General features: G+C 47.2%; 2 protein-coding genes across 8 annotated transcripts in view; both read left to right on the top strand.

The window, feature by feature from the left end:
• Positions 1 to 5545, top strand: part of CEND1 (cell cycle exit and neuronal differentiation 1) — a 13388-nt gene extending 7843 nt beyond the window's left edge. For 4 of the 5 annotated variants that reach the window (XM_014876339.2, XM_014876341.2, XM_088175483.1 and 1 more), the window contains one exon: positions 1617 to 5545. In XM_014876339.2, coding sequence (XP_014731825.1) covers positions 1783 to 2175 — 393 coding nt within the window. In that variant the 5' untranslated portion in view covers positions 1617 to 1782 and the 3' untranslated portion in view covers positions 2176 to 5545. The remainder of the gene's footprint in view (positions 1 to 1616) is intronic. The other variant, XR_015807499.1, reaches the window with a different exon arrangement.
• Positions 4260 to 16833, top strand: part of GATD1 (glutamine amidotransferase class 1 domain containing 1) — a 19382-nt gene continuing 6808 nt past the window's right edge. For all 3 annotated transcript variants that reach the window (XM_088175473.1, XM_014876338.2, XM_014876337.2), the window contains exons 1-7: positions 4260 to 11522; positions 12271 to 12347; positions 12726 to 12831; positions 13420 to 13527; positions 14278 to 14372; positions 15509 to 15602; positions 16275 to 16386. In XM_088175473.1, the coding sequence (XP_088031599.1) occupies positions 11267 to 11522; positions 12271 to 12347; positions 12726 to 12831; positions 13420 to 13527; positions 14278 to 14372; positions 15509 to 15602; positions 16275 to 16386 (848 nt within the window). In that variant the 5' untranslated portion in view covers positions 4260 to 11266. The remainder of the gene's footprint in view (positions 11523 to 12270; positions 12348 to 12725; positions 12832 to 13419; positions 13528 to 14277; positions 14373 to 15508; positions 15603 to 16274; positions 16387 to 16833) is intronic.

The following is a 16833-nucleotide window of genomic DNA, read 5'->3' as shown; positions in this document are numbered from 1 at the left end:
ATATTTAGGAGCCATAAGGTGTTGCTCAACTTTGGTCTAGTCCCAAACCTGTAATTTCTGTGGGATTTCCTCTATTCCTGCCTAAACAGAGATGAAAGCCCCACATCTGTCAGCCTCTTTTCCAGCAGAGTCAGCAGCACAGATCGTTGCTGCAGTCCTGGGACTTTGTTCCTGTCATTAGAGGAGTGATCTGCCCTCTGAGCTGCTGTGGAAGGAACCTTTGCTGGCTGAGGTTTTTGAGGAGCCTCTTCAGCTCTGGATCCAGACAATGAGCTCTGATTTCACTTAGCAGGCAGAAAGTTCCCGGCAGGCTCCTGGCAGCCCTGAAGGTCAGCAGGGAGCCGGCAGAGCCTCCTGGTTCCTCTTTATTTCCTGAGCTCGGGGCTGATGTGGTGCTGAACTGCCAGAGCCTGGTGGCAAAATGCCCAGTGCATTGTCCTCTCCTCCCATCACATGGAAGTGCAGCTACAGGAGCTCCATCCTCAACTCACCCTGCCCTGCCAGGTTTGTGGGGTGAGGTTGTTGCAGTAGTTTTACATCCCCTCAAAGCCCACTTTGTCCCTTTGCTGAATTCCTGTGGTGCAGCCATGCTGTTCACCACTTCCACCAGTTCCCTGGGGAAGATAGCCCCAGCTGATCACCAGTTTGGCTCCATGTTTGGCTCCATGGACAAGTCTAGCAACCCTGAAAGGAGATGACAAGAGTGAGATGTCTCTGTCACCAAGAGATCCAGCTCCGCAGTAAATCCGTGCAGTCAATCCTCTGTTTTGCACCAGCTGAGGATCTGGCACTTTGTTTTGCTGTTGTTCCACCAAAATGCTGCCAGGAATAATCCTTTTATCTCTGATGCCTGTGAAAATTGAAGAACTAATCCTGGTTTTCCTGCAGTACCCATCTGGAGGGAGAGTATCACACAAGATCACATATTAACCACTTCCTAAATGGACCTTGGGTTAGTGCTGTGAAAGGAAGGATGGAGGGTGAGACAGGCAGGGAGGATCTATCCATCTCCTTTCCCATGGAACAAAGTGTTCTCTCCTTACCCAGAAGGAAGTGAAAAGGTAAGCAAAGGCAAAGTAAGGTTTATTTGGTTGGATGGTTGGATGTGAGTTTGTCATTGCTGACAAATGGCCTGACACACACAGCCAGGATGGACTTGGACTGCAGATGCCCAGATGTGGCAACAACCACAGATGACAGTCAGTCCAACTTGTTTGATGTTCCTGTTCGATATTAGGAAAAAATCCTTCCCTGTGAGGGTGCCGAGGCCCTGGTACATATTGACCAGAGAAGCTGGGGCTGCCCCATCCCTGGAAGTGTCCAAGGCCAGGCTCTACAGGGCTTGGAGCCCTCTGATCCAGTGGAAGGTATCCCTACCCATGGCATGATCAAGGTGAGTTTTAAGGTCCTTTCCAACTCAGGCTATTCTCTGGTTCTGTGATTGTTACAAGCACAGAGCCTGTAGTAAATGCTTTGAATGGAATTCACAGTTCTGAAAGAAGGAGCCAACAGTTTTCCAGTCTTCCTTTCTGTTCTCCTCCATCACCTCCAGGCAGAGCAATGCTGGCTTGCTCTGCCCTGTCACTCACCTCTCCTTGCTCTGCTTCCCCCTCCAGGTGCTGTACCATGTCCAGGTAGGACACTGCCAGCATAACAAGCATCCCAAGACCACCGCTCCCAGGCCTTGAGCTCGGGGGGCTCCTCTGCTTCCCGCAGCAGCCAGACAAGGGAGAAGAGCTGGGATAGCCCCACGTATCCAGTCACTGCCCACAGCACCCCAGGATGGATTCCAAAGGCAACGTCCGAAGCGGAAACAAACCCGACGCCAAGGCCGCCAGCTCTGGGAAGCCGGAAAAACCCAACCCTGGGCCTGCCACGAATGCAGACAAGAAGGAGACCCCCAAAGAGCAGCCTGCTCCTGCCACGGCCACCAAGAAGGCGGGAGGTGACGCTGCCATCGCCAACAACCACAGCAACCTGAAACCCAGCCCCGCCGCCACGGAGACGCAGGAGGCCAGCGGCCAGTCCCCTGACTCTGACCACAAGGGAAACAGCTCCGAGGAGTCACCCGGCAGCTTCTTCGACAACATGAAGCCCTTGATCATCGTTGGAGGAGTGGCGGTGGCTGCGCTGGCTGTGATTGTGGGAGTGGCATTCCTAGCCCGGAAAAAATGAAGACCGAGACGGGGTGGGGATGAGAAACCCAGCCCAGCTGTACAGCTCCTTTTGAGACAAATGCATGCAGAGAAATTCTATACATAGCTATATATATAGAGAGAGAGTGAGCTAGATAGGTCAACAACAAACACCAACTGCAACTCCAGGGTCTTGTTCAAGACAACTGTGCCAGTCTGACCCGCTGTGGGTAACTCCATACACTCAGTGTGTTCTTTCATGTAATATATCTTGGCTTATACCGCTGTGTATAGATTACAGCTTCTCCTGATCGGTGTAAATGACGGTGTCCCCTCCCCTCCCCTGCTGTCCTCCCTGGGAGACGCCCCCCCTTCCCCTTTGCAGTCCCGTTTTCAAGTCCAAAGTGTTCTACGTCCCATTCGGAGTCCCAGTTTGTGTTTTGGTTTCTGTTTGGTTCTGTTTTAACTTGGGCTGTGGTAAAGAAGATGGAAGGGGAGTGCTAAGGCCCGGCTCGCCTGTCTCGCTGGGCTGGAGGTGTTTTTCCAGCCCCCCTGGGACAAGGGAAGCGCAGGGGCAGTGGCAGGGAAGAGGCAACTCCCTGACCCAGCAGCCACTGGTGATCCCTAATCGGTGTCTGTGTATCTGGCACTCACCATTCCACCTTGGAACACCTGCCTGGGAAGTGCTCTGGAGGAACCAGGGCGGCTGCAGGGTAGCAGAGACCTGTGTGAGCCTGGGATGTCACAATCAGGTCACTCTTCTGGCTGAGCTGCCAGTGGGACAGTGACCAGAGGGGCTGTGCTGTGGCCCAGAGAAGTCCCATTGCAGCCTTCAGGATCCCCAGGCTCGCCAGGGTCACACGGGTGGTGTTTGGGATAGAGAGACTTTGTTTTGGATCTAGTATTTCCTAAAGTTAGGCTGGGCTTTGCAGGGTGCTGTGGCCTCAGTCTAAGCTCGAGGTTGGCTGGACTATTTGTGTTCATTTTTTTGGCCTTTGGATAAGGCCTTTCACTGGATTTTTTTCCCCCACTGAAGGCTGTGGTCTCAGCAGATGGGAAGACAGGAAAAGGGGGGAGACATGAGCTGGTGTTAGGGGCAGAGAGGACCTAGGACCCCATGAGAGTAACACTGACCTACCTGCTTTATACCAGGGAAACCCCTTTCAAAGGCACTGGAGTCTGTCCGGGGTGGATTTCTTACCTCCCTCTTGTGACAGTAGTAGCAGGAATTTGTACCTCGTCCACACTTTGGAAATGGAAACAAATTCCCAGCCCTTGGGAGCAACCTGATTTCATGGGTGAGTACCTTGGCTCTAAAGCCAGACCTTGTGAGGGGAGGAGAGAGGGTGTTTAGTGCTTTGGCCGATGCTCAGCACTAAACAGCAAGAGGTGAGGAGATCTGCCTCTGAAAACTTCCATTAGGCTTGTCTTGGCTGCTGAAAAACAGTGTTGTAAAAACCCCTTGCATTTTGGGTTTAAATTGGGTCAGAGATTAGATGAGGTCCAATGGGAGTTCAGCAGCAGCCACAGCCCATGGGCAGGGGCAGGAATGATGATTAGAAAGAGGCTGTGACACAGTGGGGTGAGTTCTGTTACAGAGCCCGTTGTGCACCTTTAACTGAGATGGATGGATGGATGAATTCAGGGGCTGCAGGGATAGAGGGAGGTGTGCATTCCTCAGGTGCTGCCTATGCAGTGTCTGCCTCTGGCACAGTCCCTGAATGGGACAGTGGAGGGATATAACCTGACTTGGCAATTCTTCTCTTGGCTCATGTCTGTCTTATTTACTTCCAGATCTGACCTGCTGAATGCCCATGGGCTTGGAATGCATGGCTACTCCTATTGTGAGCTCAGAAAATATTCCCAAAGGTGTATGGCCTCTGGGAATATCAGACACTGTGTCCTGATGCAGTTACAGGTTGATGCCTCCACCTTTGCCAGCATAGAGACTGGAGCAGGTGTGTTGGGCTCACAGGAATTTTGGGAAGCAGGGTTACAGCTCCAGGTGAGATCCTGGTAGCCTAAAGCACTCTTGGCATGAGCTGTGGATGTGTCTCCCAGCAGCAGTATGTCACTTGCAGCCTGGGGAAGGGTTAGAAGCAGAAGGGTCCTCCTCCCTTCAGATTTCTGCAGCACAACTTTGCTGGGAAATTTTCACAGGGAGTTTTGCTTATGTTGCTCAGGTTCATGTTTTGCCAAGTAGGGTAGTGATTTTCAGACAGTGACTTCTGTTTTCAAGAGATGTTTCTACCTTTCCTGTCCCCTCCCTCTCAGCTCTGCTCTAGGATTGTTTTTAGCAGTGTGTGACATTAGGCACAGCATCTATCTATTCTGCCCTGACCACAGATCAGAGCATAGATAGATCGGGGGAGGAAGGTGAAGCACCTGCTTCACTTGAGTCTCCAGTTTAATTTTCTAAAATGTTTTTATTTCCTTGTCTTCACCTTTGGCAACAGAAGAGGGGGAAAAACAGTTCTCAGCCAATGGTCTTAACCTTTTCTCCATCTCCAAGTCCTGCCTTTAGAGCACTTGGATGCAAGGCCACCAATTTCATCCAGAAACACCACAGAGGTGGTGATGGAGCTGTAGCTCCTCATCGGGGCACGTCGCTCATTTGAGCCCTCCCTGCATGGCAAACCTGGTATGTCCTATCCGTAAGGGAATTTTGAACATGGTCTGTCCTGTCCCAAGGGATTTTCCACTTTCTGTGGTCACTTAACAGTCTGCTGTTCAGGTTCAGCACCTGGAACCCACCTCTTTGGCAGTTTGGTTTGGAAAACACCTGTCTGTGTCTGTGTGTGTGTGTGTGCCTTGAAGCACATCCTGCGTGTGTGTGTGTCTACAAACCTTTGTGTTGTATTGCTGCAGTCTGGGAGGGGGAGAGAATCCAAGCTGGAGATGCCCCTTCATTCGTTCCCTGCATTCACACCAAGTGTCTGTGATGTCTTCTGTGCCATTCCCACCACGCCATGCGTGAATTCCTGAATTCCTTTCTGGTCCTGGTTTCTCCTCAGTGCAAGGCTGATGAAGTGCTGAGTGTGTGGTGTGCTCGGAGCCCCAAGCCCCTGCTCCCTCCCTGGGTAGTCGTGTGGGCTCTTTGCTTTAAAATGAGGCACTTTTAGACTATCCTGGACTGTGCTGTAGCGCTTTTCCAAGTGTGGGTCTAGTGTTGAGCCGGGCAGATCCAGCGTAGACGCCACAGCGCCGCAGCCCTGACTTGCAAACACCTCCTGTCCTGCCTTACTGTGCCAGGCTGTGCAGTGCTTTTGTTCTGAGCCAAAAAATGTCCAGCGAGCACCAGGCTGAGGGAGCAAATCCCCCTCTCTCAGCCCCAAATCTGTCGAAGCAGAAGGCTTAAATGACTGACCTCGCTGTGCTAAATAAATAGTTGTCTTTTCTCGTACTGAGCACACGCCGTTATTTGCTTGATGTCCTTCTTTGTGTGGTTTTTGTGGTATGAAGTCCTTCCAGTGACATCTCCGTGGGGAGAGTGAATTAACACTTAAAACCAATCAGAGTCTGTGCTTGGGGTTTGAAGAGATCTAGATTGCTAGTTTACTCTTTTGATCAAGTCGATAAATTAAATATTGGCAAAATTGGTTTCGGACCTTTCCGCTTATCACCAAAACTCTCGATTGAATCACTGCACCCAATCTCAAACTCCTTTTAGGGAACCATAAATTTTAGTTGAATATAAAGATGTCATTTTGCTGTCTTGGACAACTCAGTAGAAGGTTTTTGCTGCTTCTATTTTAAGAGAGATGAAATGGATTATGCTTCTGCTTCCTCTTTCTACTGGTTTAATACCCTGTAGATAAGTCCTGTTATTCCTAACAGTGCTGCAGCAGGATGAAAACAAATCTGGCAGCCAGGGGATAATGCAGCAGCATTTTTGGGAGGGTAAGAACACATTTCTGCAGGTGTGGTTTGCCTGGGACTCACAGCGCTCAACAGTCACTTGCCCTGAAGCATTTCTTAGTTCCCTCGGGCTGGGTGATAAATTAAACATCTATTTGTGTCTCTGATGGACTAAAGTTTGAAGGTTGATCCATAGAATACTGAAAACAAGGGGAATTTTTCCATTGGCATCACCATGCTCTGGCCTTTGAGTTCTTGTTGGCACCAGGGATATGATCACAGGTCATCATAAAATCATCTCAATTACACATTTATTTTTAAATTGACACAAACGTTCCTTAGACTGAGCGTAAGGGAAGTCTCTTCTCTGAGGCAGCCCTGCTTATACTGGCATCAAGATTTGTGTATGAACAACAGCAGTGCAACCAAAAACCCCTGGAGCTGGTGAGAGATGATTTATGCCTTAAAATATTTCCTACTTTTCCTGGAAATGCTACTGGGGTTTAGAATTCAGCAGCCTTCTAACTATTCTTAGAATTGGTTGAAAATAACAGTGCTGAAGATTGGAGAGAAAAATGATTCTTCGAGAAGTAAGCCAAAAAAGGAAGGCAATGAAAAAATATGTTTGAAAGGTGAAATTCTTGGAATTTCAATCAGCTCCATGGAAAGCTTCAAGTCAGTGAAGATTCTGAGAGGGTGCAAGGAACAGAGCAGAGAAGTGGAGAGAAAAAGCACTATTTAATTTTCTTAGCTTTGGTAAGGACATGCTAACTTTTATACCCTCTTTCCCCTTTTTTTTTCCTCAGAAAAGGGCAAAAATGACAAGCTCTGGTGCCATGCAAATTAACCTCTGCTAATTGCCTTTTCCAGATGAATCCCTGCTGGCTCTGTGCAATGTTAAAGGGTTAGAAAAATACCTGAAGTTTTCTACAACCAATATTGCATGATTAAGGGGAATTGCCAGGACTTTAGGAGGGGCTGTGCTCTCTTTCCAAGTGCTTTGCTATGACAAGGACTGCAAATACATCACATCATGTTCATGAGCTGGCTGCAGTTCTGCTGCACAGGTTGGGCACTTCCCACCACGAAGAGGAATAATTTGCTTTGATCTGGAGCATAACAGTCCTGTATTCCAGTAAATTCTCACTGCAGGATGTTGGAATTGGGAATATTTCCTGCTATTTACACTGGAGGTATTTGGTCCTTTACTCTTTTGGGGAGAAATCTGCAGATGCTGAGGATCTGTTATGGGTGGCACTCGACTGACAGTCCCAAAAAGCCTTGGAGCCTGCACCCCCATCCAGCAACCCTCGGGGGGTTTAATCCACTGAATAAAGTGGGTTTATGATGACTTTTTCCTCTTCTTTTTGAGACCATGAGTCCAGCCCTGTAACCTGCTTTCCTTTCAAATTCCATACTTCCTGGGATGTCTGTTCACACCACATCTTCAGCTGCTACAAACTACAGGGTTCCATTGGTTTCTGATCTGATTCATTGCTCGTTCTTTCCTCCTTATTTTGGCCACTGCATTGTATTCCCTTTCTTTTCCCTACTTTCTTCCTGGGCAGCTCTGCAGATGTGGCCTCTCCATAGCTGGGGCAGATTTTGGGTTGGATAAGGCAGGTTTTGGGTCCTCCCCCCAAAATACAGACAGCACTGGGCCCCCAGACTGTGTGTCACAGCAGGGAATATGTGAAGCTTTGCTCTGCCCTCACATTTGAGGGTCTAAGTCTGCAAGAGGCTGAGTGCCCATCTGCCACAGGATTTGCCATGGATGACAAATCCCCAGGAAGGTCCTGTTCTTGTCCTTCCCTGTCAGTGAGGTGTTCTGGCTGCTTGAGAGAGGCTGACATGGTGTGAGCACACACTGTGCTTGGCTGCAGCCAGGGCTCCCTCAGCCCTCTGGAACACCAAAAACAAGAGGGAAAAGAGAAGTTTTGAAGTCGAGGACATGTACTTCTACTGGCCTGGAAGGATCAGCTGTTATGCCAGGGATGAGGGTGCAGGAAGTGCAAGGATTATCTCATCTGAATGAGCTGATCTGGTGTCATTGGGTGATAGAGAACTGTGGGACTTCCAGGCCTCTAAAATTCACATTTCATTCAATTGACCATAATAGGCCTCAGAATCCTGTGAGAGATCACAGCCTTTGGCTTTCCAAATTCATGAGTTTGGATCTACCTTGTGTTACAGCTCTGCTCTCTCCTCTGGACAGTGTGTGCTTGGATATGCAGTACTCTGGGACTCGTGCCCTCTACTCTTTGATGCTCTTCAAATTAAATAGATTTTTTTTCTGCTGAAAAGCATAACTTGGGTTAAATAGGCTTTGGGACTGGCTGTTCCCATTTCTCTTTTGGTTGTTCCCAGCTTGCGATTCTCAAACAGTTCCATCACTTTTCCATTTCTCAGCCCCAGCAGAGCATCCCAAACATGAACATCCAGGTTCTTTCTGTGATGATGCTGCAGCACCAAAGCTCCCACCAGGACAAGAGGAATCTTTAACCACCTTTCCAACAGTCAAGTCCTGCATCGTATCCCTGGTTTTGCCATGGCAGCTTCAAGCAGCCAAGCTTCTGGGGCAAGCTGATGAGAACAAGGGTGCCACACAATTTTGTTTGGTTAAAAACCAACCAACCAACACAGGAATAATTTGGCTTTACTGAGTTTTGAGCAGCCCTTCATAACCCTGGTGCCTTTTCCCAGGACTGTTTCAACTGAAGCCTTTAAAAGTTGCAATTTCACTTTCCCAGGAAACCAACTCTCTTCCAGTCATAGGTGCAAGTTGGCTATAAGTTTGTGGAGGAGCTAAAATTGTAGGAAGGGAACTCGAAGGTCAGATTACAGGGGATTTTTATTTTGTTTTTGGTTTGTTTGGATTCTGTTACTTCTCCAGGGACCGATCCAAAGCCCTTGGAGGTGAGACTGAAATGCCTGCTGTTCCTCTGGAAGCCTCAGGCACCTTTTCAACGATGTCAGTGGGTTTTGAGTCAGCTCCTGAGTGTGCTTTCCAAATGATAGGAATTTTCCAAGTGACACCTTGATTTTTTCCCTGTACAACCAGACCTGCTTGTCACTTACACATCTTTACCTGTGTTCAACATACAGGTTTGGGTTTTTTTTTTTTGCTCTCAGAAATAATATGCTGCTAGACACATTTCCTGGAGGGAAATGGACACCTACCTACACACAAAGCTATTCAGCTAATTTATACCTTGTTGAATTTATAATCTTGTCTATGCTTCTATGGACACTTTGTATGGGCTGCAGCTCAAATCCTAAAATAGTCAAGAATTTTTTCCTTTCCCATATAGTATTCTATTTACTTTGACTTTGAAAACAAAAAAAGCGTATAAATGCAATAATGCAGGTAGACTAGAAATACTAGATTGAAAATTTAAAGTAGTTTAGCTTGTCCCATTGTGACTGACAGTGTTGTATGACACCCAACGCTGTACCCTGACATTTTCCAGGCTTTCTCCGTAGCTGAATCTAGTATTAGCTTTGGAAACCCATTGTGTGAGTGGTGGGTGGATGGGTCGGAATCGTGTGCTCTCTACACACTGTATGTTACTCACATCACAAGCTGTATGGCCACTCCATATGCTGTGAAACTGTAAATGATTCCCAAATACACCTGTAACTCTTACCAGGATTGTGAGAAATAAACTATATATAGATATATATACACACACATAGAGAGATTGTATAATTCCTCCCGTGAGCATCTTCGTGTACCTGGGGGTGCGAGTGGAACCTGCTGTGCTCTCTCTTGAGGTTGTCCCCAGAAAGCTGTGTCTGCCCCATCCCTGGATACATCCAAGGCCAGGGTAGATGGGGCTTGGAACAACCTGGGATAGTGGAAGGTGTCCCTGCCCACTGCAAGGGGTGGAACAAGGTGAGCTTTAAGTCCCCTTTCCAACCCAAACCATTCTATGATCCCTGGATTCTATGTCTGTGTTTCCTGAAGGCTCAATGTTTTCTAGGATTAGTGATCCCACTGAGAACTGTGAGAAAAGGCAGTTCCTGCTCCAAATAAACTCCAGCCTGCCCAGGGAAAAAGGCAAAGGATGATTATTGTTATTCACAGATAGGAATTAAATTGAGTTGTAGATTTACCCACAGACACATTTCTGATCCAAGAGATTCCCTATCCCACAGGCTGGTCTCCAGCCTTCACCCCCAGCTCTTTGCTGTGACTTTCTCCTGCCAAATTTCTCCTGCTGATTTTCTGTTTTTGTTTCTAAGATGGCCTGGGAACACCTGCCAAACAAACCATCCCCTGAGCGCTGGGTAATGTCTGTGGGGTCCCTGTGCATGGATTCTCTCTCCAGGCTCTCGGAGGGGAGGAGGCTTTTGGCAGCACATGTCACCACACAGGGTTGATGTTGTATTACACCAGCTCCAATCAGGGTCCCCACAGAAGCCTGCAGGCTTTTGGAAATTAATTTCTTAAGAACTGGGAAGAAAAATCCTGTAAATTCCACAGGGTCAGAAAAAAGGGTTCAGCTGCAAAAGTGTAATCATCTGAGGGTTTTGCTGCAGAGACACAGCTGGGGACAGGAATTTTCGTTTGTCTTGACAGGAGCAGGAGATCAAGTAAGTTCCTGTTTTCTCAGTGGGAATGCTGGAGCTGAGAGGCTGGGATGGATGGGGGCCTGACCCTCCCACTGGCCCCAGTCACACATTCCCAATGTGTGGAATTGCACATACCTGGGGCAGTGTAGGGAGGATGGGAGGAGCAGGGTGTGGGACAGCGCTGTCCTTTGTGTTTGTTTAAAAGCACTGGGGTCACAAGCAGGGAGTAAGGACACAAATGTGGTGCTCTGTGATATAACTGTTTAGGCTGCTGGAGTGGCACTAAGTCCTGAAGTACCCCATGCAACAGCGAAACTGAATGATGAATGAGATGCTTTTTTTCCCCCTTTTTAAAAATAATTTTCTGGTATCTAAGCTGGAGCAGTGAGGAATATCCAGATTAACCATCCTATGGATTCAGAACAGAGAGAAAAGCAGAGACAGATGATTGAAGAGACGGACAAGGTAGCATAGGCTGCATTTCCTTTAGGAAACCAGGCTAGAAATTAAGTCTTTTCAAATAAAAAAATAAAGCAAATAGCAGTATTGTGCTATCTTTATTTCATATCTTCCGTTTTATAACGGCAACACACCAGCAGCCAGCAAGAGATAAACCTACTAAATTCACACAAGGGATGACAGATGCAAACCCAGAAGTTGAACACTGAGGTTGACAAAAGCGGGGAAATAAGGAAACAATGACAACAAGCTGCCGATGGGACCCCCGGGACGCCCGATGCCTTCCAAAGGCCGCAGCGCCCCCTCAGCGCTTCCCGCGCTTTTCAGCGCCTCCCTCAGGATTGCGCGCGCTCTCCCCCGCCCCGCCGCGCACTGCGCACGCGCGGCCGCACGAGGCGCCGCCGCCGCTCCCCTCAGGCCCCGGCCCCGGCCCCGCCATGTCGGACCGGCTGGCCAAGCCCTCCTGCCTCATCGTCGCCAGCGCCGCCACCGCGGGTGAGACGCTCTCGTGGGGGAGGCCCCGCCGGTTCGCGGGGAGCCACCGCTCCCACCTCTTCGAGTATCCCGCGCTCCCCGTCCCTTCCTAGCGGTGGGGCGGTGCCGTGCGGGGGTTGTCCCGTGTGGCTGTGGCGGCGTGTGCCCGCCCCACAGGCCTGGCCGTGTCCCCTGTGTGTGTGTGTGTGTGTGTGTGTGTGTGTGTGTGTGTGTCACACCGCAGCCGAGCCGTGCGGCCCCACGTGTGCCCTCCCTGCACAGCTGTGCTGGTTTCCTATCCGCAGTGCAGGTGTGGCCTCCGTGTGCAGCTGTGCTGCGTGTGGCTTTCGTGGCTTTGAGGGGAAGGAGGGTCGGCTCAGGTCGGAAGTTATCAGGAGGAATCTTTGCCTGTGAAGGTGCTGAGGCCCTGGCACAGATTGCCCAGAGAAGCTGTGGCTGCCCCATCCCTGAAAGTGTTCAAGGCCAGTTTGGACAGGAGCTACCTGGGATAGTGGAAGATGTCCCTGCCCATGGGCTTTAAGGTCCCTCCCAACCCAACTCATTCCAGGATTCTGTTCCTCAGCACAAGCCTCACCTGTAATGAAGGCTGTATATTTCTGATGTCTTAAAATCATTAAATCATAACAAAATAATCATCTGAAATTATCTAGAGCTTTCAAACACCCAAGCTTGTGTACTTTGCTGAATAAAGTGTGGCCTGCATTAAACTATCACTGTTGTTTCCCTAATGTGTTGGAATCTTTTCCAGGTGTTTCAGCCCAGTCGTTCCTTCACTGCTTTACTCTGGCCAGCTCTGCCTTTAACCTTCAAGTGGCGACTCCTGGGGTGAGTGAAAATGGACAAATAACTGTGATTTCAGCCTGAAACCAATTGATCTCTCAGTTGTCAAGAGGTACTTGTACTATAAATATATTGAGAGGTCTTTAAGACATTAAGGGACCTCTTTAATTCTGTTTTTTAATACTGAAGTGACTGCGGCCTTTCTATAGCGTGGGTTTGGACTTCTATGTCCAGTATCTGTTCCCACAAAGAGTGGAAGGAAAGCTATTAGCACTATTTCAGTGGGAAAAATGGAAAATTTCAGTTTTTTGAGAGCTGAAAGCATCTCAAAATCCCACATGGATTCTTCAGGACACTTCAGGAAGTGTCATGGGTGCTTGTGCAGCGATCCTGACCATGGTATGTGAACCATGTTATTCCCAGGGGAAGCCCATTGATTTTGTGGATGTGAATGAAGGCAACACACGCTGGATCCAGGACTTCCGCATGAAATCCTACGCCAGCCCCGCCAAGCTGGAGTCCATTGATGGTAAGAGTGTCACCATAGGCCACTGTCACCTCCACTGTCAAGGAAACAGTGAAAGGCTCACTGTAGGGGCTTTCCCCTCCCTGCTTAGGGCCAGGATTTTGGGGAAGAACGGCACAGGAAGGGTAGGAAAGTTGTGTTTCTAGAGAAAAGTCTGGCAGCTGGAGTTGTTGGTTTGCTTTTTATTTGAGAGGAAGTCCTGGCAACTGCTTTGCAATTTTGTTATATATCTTGGAATGGTCATTCTCTTTTAATATATATGCAATACATACATATGTCTGTGTTGTATGTAAAGACACGCTACACTGTTACTTGTTAAAAATAAATATTTTGCTGGAGTAGAGGCCAGCAGACAGAACAATTGTAAGTTTTTCCTGGGTCATCAGGGCTTATTAAAAATGTGTGTGCCTGATCCTAAGAAGGACCTTTTTGTCTCTTCTGTGTAGCTCTGTTAGTTTCTTTAAGTCATTTTTAACTGATTTATGTGTGTTTGTCCTTTTTTTTTTCCAAATATGTGGTGGGTTTATGGTCAGGCTTTTTGGTTTTTTTTTAACCTGTCCTACAATCAGTTGCTGCTTTCCTCCCCACCAGGGGCTCGGTACCACGCCCTGCTGATCCCAAACTGCCCCGGGGCTGTGACTGACCTGGCCAACAGCGGGTACCTGGCCAAGATCCTGCAGCACTTCAGCACTGAGAGCAGTAGGTGAACATCCTCGGGGGATTGGGTGGATGGAACAGGGCTCCTGTGCTGCCTCTGCAGAATGGCTGCCTTCCAGAGACTGCAGAGAGAAACTAATGGCAAAAGAGCATTCAGAACTGGGAAGGAAAAGGGTGTCTTCAAGGGGAGAAACAAGTGTCTTAATGGACAAAAAAAAGGAGAGGGAGACTTAGAAGAAAAAAGTATCCAAAATTGTCTCTAAAAGGAAAAAGGGAGTCTTAAAAGGAAAGAAAAGTGTCCTAAGATGTCTTAAATAGGAAAAAGGGAGCCTTGGAAAGGAAAAAGAGATCTTAAAGTATTAAGCTTTTCAGAGCTTGTCTCAAAAGAAGGATTTGCTGCCTTACAGTGGTACAGAAACAGCTCTGTCCAAATCAGCAACATTCAAGGCTCAGAGCCAAGTGTGGAATGTCCTAGGATTATCCTTAAGGCTGCAGTTAACCAAGACTTGGGGTGTGCTCCACATTTGAGCATTTGTGGATCCGTCTCTGGGCCTGGAGTTAAAAGCTGCAATTCTTGTTCTCCCTCTTACTGTAATAATAATAAAATTATTGCAGTAATTCTTATTATGGACAGTAATTGGTACTGCAGTGTGCAGGAAAACCCCTCCAACCTAAAAGAACATTATCAGTGCAGTATAACTTCACTGCAGGAGGGCAGCATGAGGCTCACCACACTCACCTGTGTTTTAAATATTTGGAGATGTTCACAAATGTGCTTTAATTCTTCTCTAGAACCTATCTGTGCTGTGGGACAGGGAGTAGCAGCTTTGTGTTGTGCCACCAATGAGGATAAATCCTGGGTTTTCCAGGGATACAGCATGACAGGGGTAAGTCAAGCTTTTACCTGATTTTTGCTGTTTGGGGGCTTTTTTTGCTGTGTGATTTCTGGTGGTTTTGGTCTTACCCAGGAACTTTGTATAAATACAAATTATCAGCTGGGTACCCTTGGCTTTTGCAAGATGTGCAGTGTTGTCTTTGACAAGGGGCCCAGCACTGAATGCATGAAGAGTTTGTCCCACTTATGTGGCATGTGGGGAATGCTTTCCCTCTGATAGTTCAATAAACTTTAAACTGAAGCAAAAAAAAAAAAAATCCTGGAAATTCCTGCTGCAACTCCTTGCATTTGTTTTTGAGAACTTATAAAAATTTTTGTTTGTTTGATGAATGCTGGAGATAAGTTATATTTCTCTGTTTTCTTTTAAAAGGTAGAGGGAGTCTTAGGAAAAGAGTTAAGAAGTTTTAGGAAAAAAGGTTGTTTATACAAACTGGCTTGCAATTAAAGCAGCCAGTTACTGCTGATAGTTTATCTTGTGTGCTCTGACCTCACAGCCCATTTTATAGTGTCAAAGTCATGCAAGTTGCCCTAATGCAGCTTTCTAGCTTGGAAAATTTACATGGAACGTTAAGAAATTAAGATTTTGTGACTCACAAAAGGTATTAGTGTTGTCATGTGCTTCTGTTTGAGTTAAGGATTATTTATGGCTCTGTATGGATTGTTACAGTCCATGATGAAATACTTGAAATCATGTTGTGGCCTAGCTATGGTTGCTGTGGAAGCCATAAAATTAAATTCCTTCCTTTTGCATATAAAAACTTTTAAGTGCTCCTAAATTTTCTGTCTGTAAGCTGTTTCCCATATTCATTCCAACATGGATTACTGGTTTTGGACTCTGCAGGTGGCACAGCATCTGTGTCCAATTATTTGTGTGCCACAGACAGACAGGTCCGTGAAATTAATCACTCCTGCAGAAATTGTTTGGTGGTGTTTTTTCCTCTTTACTTAACTCACTTAAGAGTGAGTTTTTGCTCCCTACACAAAATCCATCAAAGCTGCTTGTGGTCATTTGGTTGGGACAATAGTGGAGGGAACAGAAATATAAATTTCAGGGAAATATGTGCTGGATTTGGTTGACTTTTTTCTGTAAAAAGCCAGCCAAACTAATTTCCTTTTGATCTATTTTAGCCCTCTGTGTACGAGCTGGTGAGGCAGCCAAATTTTGCCAGTTTGTCCATTATTGTGGAGGATTTTGTGAAGGATTCTGGAGCTACATTCAGTGGTGAGTCATGCCTGGTGTCCAGGATGGGCACTTTGTGTCTCCTTTGGGAAATGAGTGTTTGTGTGTTGGTTGTGTCCAGCTGAGCAGGACTCTGGGGGCATCTCTCATCTGGTATTCCCATTCCCTCATTTACCAGTATGTCACTAGGGATGGGACTGGATTAGATTTAGGATCTCTTCCAACCCAAACCAGTCTGGGAGTCTGTCTGGAATGAGGTAACTTAAACATTCTGTTTGGGGTGCTGAGCAGTTGCTGGTAGATCTGAGCATGCTGGGGTGTTGTAATTGGCCAGAAAATGAGTATTTAATTTTTACAGCATGCTGATCACAGCTCGTGTCTGACTTAAGAAGAGTTTATTTTGTATTGTGAGGTAACTTTCAAATACATACTTTGAGTTTTTTATTATGAAAATCTCCTGGTATGTGTGTTTTACCCACCTGGCATAAATTGAATCAGGGACCTAGTCCTGTCCTTTCAGAAAAGGATTTTTAGGGAAATTATTTCAGGATTAAGGACTTGAGACTGCCCCTCTCTGCTGGGGTAATAGATCAGCACCCAGCAAATCTGTGTGCCCAGAATAGTTACGTGTGTGTTTGGTTTATCCGTGGTGTGATTCTGCACTGAACTCATGTCGTCTGATGCAATTCCCTGTGTTTTTCCTCCTGTGTTCAGCCAGCAGCCCAGATGCTGTCCATGTGGTGCTGGACAGGCACTTGGTGACAGGACAGAATGAGAATTCCACCCTTCCTGCTGTCCAGAACCTTCTGATTCTTTGCAATGTCAGGTGAGGCAAGATGGGGCTTAAGAACTGGGAACAGCCAGTGGGTGAGCATCTTTTAGTTTCAGGAATACTGTGCCTCAGAAGGGGGGTTTTTCCCTTGGTTTTCTGCTGAAGTGTGTGTCACTTCTCTTTGATCAAGCCAGCCAGGCAGTTGTGTCTTTTGACAAAGAGAATTTGATTATTTCAAAGAAGAAGATGAAAATGTGGGGGGAAATGCACAGCTGTAGTGGAACTGGCCAAGTAAAATGCTGAATAGGTTTCAGTAAACATTTCTGTTCAGGGAAACGTCTCAATGTTTCTTGAGCTTTGGCAGGCTGGCTTTGAGTCAGCTCTGATTTAGGATTCTGGGAATGAATAAATTTAATTTCTTTGGAAATGGCTTGGCTTGTTTGAGTGTCATCTTGTCAGATAGAAGAGCACATATGAATAACCACAAGCCTCTTTTGTTCA

Source organism: Sturnus vulgaris, chromosome 18 (genome assembly GCF_052056855.1).
Source record: "Sturnus vulgaris isolate bStuVul1 chromosome 18, bStuVul1.hap1, whole genome shotgun sequence".
Lineage (NCBI taxonomy): Eukaryota > Metazoa > Chordata > Aves > Passeriformes > Sturnidae > Sturnus > Sturnus vulgaris.
This window is presented reverse-complemented; position numbering and strand designations above follow the sequence as displayed.